Here is a 5,000-nt window from a genome sequence, read left to right on the forward strand (position 1 = left end):
TGATTCATTGAAGATTCCACACAAGAAAACTTTTCTAAATAGGGTTATGCATAATGAAATGATAAAATAGGATCGATGAGAAACCTTACAACGCAAGAACTTCCTGTGTAAACGAGAGCCTATATATATTTTTTCCTTTATTGAGTCTCTTTAAATCAATAATTTTAGGCCGATTCTTGTAGGCCTATTTCCTGAATATATTAGACTTTTTTATTCGAATATTCAGTTAATCATATATTTTGTAAAGTTCATGTACACATTGTGCATATATTTTTTATTTGTGTATGCGTGTTTGTGTTGTGTATGTAGATCGTTTTACATAAAGCATTGATCACCAACCAACAAAAAAACATTTAATTTATTTCCATCTTTAATCTATTTCATTTGAAATCATATGTGATAAGTGTTAGATGACAATAGAACGACAGTCTGGTCAAGAACTGATGCTGAGAATGTGTAGTGTTCTAAAGCATTTTAGAAGATAATTTTAGCGCTGAAAAGGGTAGTGACGTAATGGCATGTTGCTAAGTCATCATCATCGTGTTTTTTTATCGAGTCATCTTTTTCTCCTTCGCAACGATAATTGATAGAGTAATAATTAATGACCATTGATCATTATTTTGATAATAATTGTTGACTGTATCTTCCTTTTCCTCTCTGTAATCTCAAAGTCACTATAATTATACATATCGTTTCCATCATCATATTTATCATACATATTACCATCACCACTGTCTACATTTATCAATACACATCTACAAAATATACAGATTTACAAACCAACACAAACATACATACAAAACACGCAAACGAACTCGAAACGTGGATGTGATGTGAACAAAGACGCGGCGCTTGGCGATAACACATTTTGTTAAATCACTTTAAATAAAAGGTAAATGTAAATATTATAGATCTAAATAGCACAAAAAGCGAGGAGATTAAGAGGCTACAAAGCTTCAGCTAAAACTATTGTAAAAGTTCATCAAGGCGTTAGGTATAGCAAATCCTTGTTGAATGCAACGTATGACTTACATATACTCATACACACCAACACTCACTCATACTATATATCTAATCATCTCTCTCTCTCTCTCTCTCTCTCTCTCTCTCTCTCTCTCTCTCTCTCTCTCTCTCTCTCTCTCTATATATATATATATATATATATATATATATATATATATATATATATATATATATATATATATACGTATGTGTATATGTATACATGCATGCTCGCATGTGTTTGGATCATCACGGTTAGAAGCCTCTCCAAATGGATAATTGAGTGACAGTACAGGTTTCAAAATATTCCATTTAACACGTGTAACTACCACATCTATTTGCAAGCACACGAAAATATTAGGTTTTTAAAAATTTCCATACTGGGAAAACACGCAGAGTAATTAGTTTTTTTTATTACTCCCACATTTTCACACGCACTAAGATAATAGCATTTGTTTGCCATTCTCACTTTGCTTTCTTTTATAAATACAGTAAAATCTTTTAACAAAGCACCTCGAAAATTGGGGTTTTGTATCCGCTATAGCCACTACAAATGGGATTACAATACGTTCTTGTTACCATTACGATGACCGTGACAGGTATGTTGCCTGCTGTACGATGACCGCAGTTTCGGGTTTGGAAGGAAAAAGCTGCAACGGCCGAGGGTTTTTGATCCTAGAACGACCGTTTTTTCGATTTTGATTGTTTTGGTGTTTCATACGTCTGCTGTACACAGTTTGTCTTTTATTTGATGTCATCTTTTTTCTCTCTTTTGTTACACGTATTTTACTATGATATGAACGTAAAGTAGACAGCTGTTTGCATTGGATTGTGGAAAATTCATGAAGCTTTTTACATGCTTGCGATTCTATGTAGAACATGTTCGGATCTAATATGAATTTAAATCGTAACACAGATTCCCTTTCGTCAAGAACCTGTTGAAATCACAACCAGTAAGGCTGTAACAGCGAACGTTGTAAAATTGGGAAGGAAATCTAGCGCAGCGATAGCAGCAACCATTAAGCCTATCCTAATTTTATAATCATAAAACTGCTAAACTCAAAAATGTTAGATTGTCATTTACTAAAAATCTTTATCAATTACCAATTACACCAATATCGTTTCACATGTGGTCTGTATACATAATTCTTCATACAGACCAGCCTGCAAAAGAATTTCAAGAAAATACACCATTGACACGCGTGTCCAATCTCCCTCTCCTTTCAACCATATACCGTATTTCGTAAGTTGAAGCTGGTGCCCCCCCCCCCTCCTCCTCCCAAACACACCAGCCCCTCCCCTCTCACCGTACCTCCTTCCCGACGCACTCCCCCTCAGGCAATATGCGGGGGGCGGGGGGGGGGGGGGCAGAGACCCACTTTCTTAAGCTCAGACGAAGGATCGTGGATGACGGAACTCAAGGATCATTGCCGCGAAAGATGTGAGTCAGCGTTTTCTTTCTTTCTTTCTCTCGTTTTCGTTGATTTGCTTTTAATGTTTGCGTTACTGAAAATACTCTGTGTAAGTTTGATCTAAATGGCTGTTTAGTCTAATTGCGGACTTTCTTTCTCGCTGTAAGACTGTGTTTTAGCAATACAAAATCAGCATAACAGTGAACAATATTATTTGATATGTATCCCGATATGACATACACACATATCAATGCACTGTAGACATCCTTATATGCATAAATATTTATCTATAATTTTGCCGACGGGTTTGTATATTATATACTGTAATGCAGATGTGTCTTCAGTATAATATCATAATCATGTAATTAACTCAGCTGTAGATACATGAAACAAACTTTTGCGGAAAGAATATTGCAGTGTAGTGTAAACAGGCGAAAATATCGAAATTCCTATCTCTAGAATTAGGAGTTCCGAGATGATAACTCTATAGTGCAATATCATTACACGATGTCTCCGCGTGAGACCTTGTACGTACACACAGAAAGGTGAAAAGTCTATATATCACAGTGTCCAAAACTTTCAAGTGATTGTTGAACAGCTGCAACAATTACCAGTATGTGCGATGATTACCGAAGGTAGGAGTGGGGAGTTTCAAGGTCGAAAACCTTCCGTATTTTCTACAATTCAAGTGAATTCTCTAATTTCGTTTTTATTTTGCATTCCGTATAGATAATATCGAATCGTTACCATTATTCCCAAAATTTATATTATTTCTTGACGATTTAGATAGTGATCCACCATCTCCTCTTGCCCGCTCCGTCAGTTCCAGCCCCGTGTTCTCAGCCCTTTTCTTGCGTATTAACTCGCTTTCATAATGAGCTCCCGTGTCATCCGCCTCTCCGTCACCGTGGCTTGTGTGACCTGCGTGACCTCGATTATCCCGTTCAGGTGCAATTATGCCTCGACGGCGCGTGATCACCGGTTCCGGTTCTTCGCCATTCCATGAGAGATAGATTGTCATACACATACATAAACATATGATATACATATATTCTTTTGAAATACACGTGTAAAATATTAATCGTTTAGACAGTTTGTGGAAGATTTATTATTCCAATTTTGAACAGACAAGGTTTAGGTCGAATATGACATGCATATACTAGCATGTGAGTTTTTTTTCAAAATAATTATACATATCAGTTTTCTTATAATTATTATTTATAAAAAAGGTCAGCGATGGCGATTAGTGAGCGCCAAAGTATAGTTTTTTAATGGTATTCATAATGTTTTCATAAGGTGTGTACATTATCAATATACATATCTATACATCAAATAAATCAGCAATAGACAAAAAAAAACTCATGAACGGACGATAGAAAAATAATAATATCCCCTCAAAGACTACGCCGACAGTCCGTTTTCTTTACTGGTCAAACTGAGCTTCTCCCGGTCGTCGTCAGGTGGCAGCAGAGTGCGAGTGAGTTTGTTTACGTCTGTGCTGACACTTGTTTGAATCGGCTCGCGGAGATGTGGAAGTTATTATAGCATGTAAAACGGAACCGATTGAAAAATGGCCGCCTCGGATGGGGATAATAGCTCGGCTAACCTCAGTCTGAAGCTCCGCCATGGCTCTAGTGACTCGAGGGAATCGTTTTATATGGATTTCGACCGAGGCATTGACTCCGACATAGAGGAAGTGTCGAGCAAGCCCAGGTCTTCGACACTTGTGGGTTCCGTCGTGGTGGAGGCGCTGGAAAATGATTACAGCGACGACGAAGTCTTTATCGAACTTAGGGAACGCAAGATTCTAGTCAGCACACCGGCCAGAAAGTGTCCAAATAACAACAGGTTGGAGGCTTAGTTTTCTCTTTCTTTTTCTTCAATTTCCGCACCTTAAATAACTATTGAAATTTATACATACATTTATGTTCAGTTTTTTTATTAGCACCACCTCTTAATTAGGCATAGTTACTTATGGGTTGCTATGTATTTCTAGATAAAATGGTGTAATAATGAAGTATCTAGATTTGACTTTATATCGTATAATTCAATTCTGCCACTGTAAAATTGGTCTCTCTACACACATACATACACATATATATGTGTATATATTATATTATATATATAATATGTAATATATATATAATATGTAATATATATAATATGTAATATATATAATATATAATATGTATATAATATATAATATATATATATATATATATATATATATATATATGTGTGTGTATGTGTATGTATGTGTGTATGAATATATTTGTATGTATATCCGTGTGTATGTGTGATTATTTAATTAAATTACAATGAGTTTCTTTTGTACTGATGCAAATCTCAAGTTTTATTTATTTTTTAAAGACGTGTTTTCATTTGAAAAAGGATACATGGAATATCCAATAATAGACAAACTGAAAAGAAATATCCTAACGAGGGATTTATTCTTGCGATTTTTAGATTGCCACCAAAGAATAAACATGTGCTGTATGATAGAATGTGTTTTTTCTTATATTTTGGTGGCGAGTATACTGTAGAGGGCGGAGACTTTGGTGAGAAGGCGGGTGACCTGACCATAAC

At 35.6% G+C, this 5,000-nt stretch overlaps 1 protein-coding gene across 7 annotated transcripts in view; it reads left to right on the top strand.

The window, feature by feature from the left end:
- The window catches only part of LOC122260786 (proton channel OtopLc), a 142,290-nt gene that overhangs the window by 21,611 nt on the left and 115,679 nt on the right, over positions 1-5,000 (top strand). Inside the window, exon 1 of one of the 7 annotated variants that reach the window (XM_086541860.1) lies at positions 3,890-4,262. The exons of 5 other annotated variants lie outside the window; for them this stretch is intronic. In XM_086541860.1, the coding sequence (XP_086397986.1) occupies positions 3,985-4,262 (278 nt within the window). In that variant the 5' untranslated portion in view covers positions 3,890-3,984. Of the gene's footprint in view, positions 1-3,889; positions 4,263-5,000 lie in introns of those variants that run through there. One more of the 7 variants, XM_086541858.1, reaches the window with a different exon arrangement.

This window comes from Penaeus japonicus, unplaced genomic scaffold, assembly GCF_977035675.1.
Source record: "Penaeus japonicus unplaced genomic scaffold, GWHDUDI00000001_assembly GWHDUDI00000011, whole genome shotgun sequence".
NCBI lineage: Eukaryota > Metazoa > Arthropoda > Malacostraca > Decapoda > Penaeidae > Penaeus > Penaeus japonicus.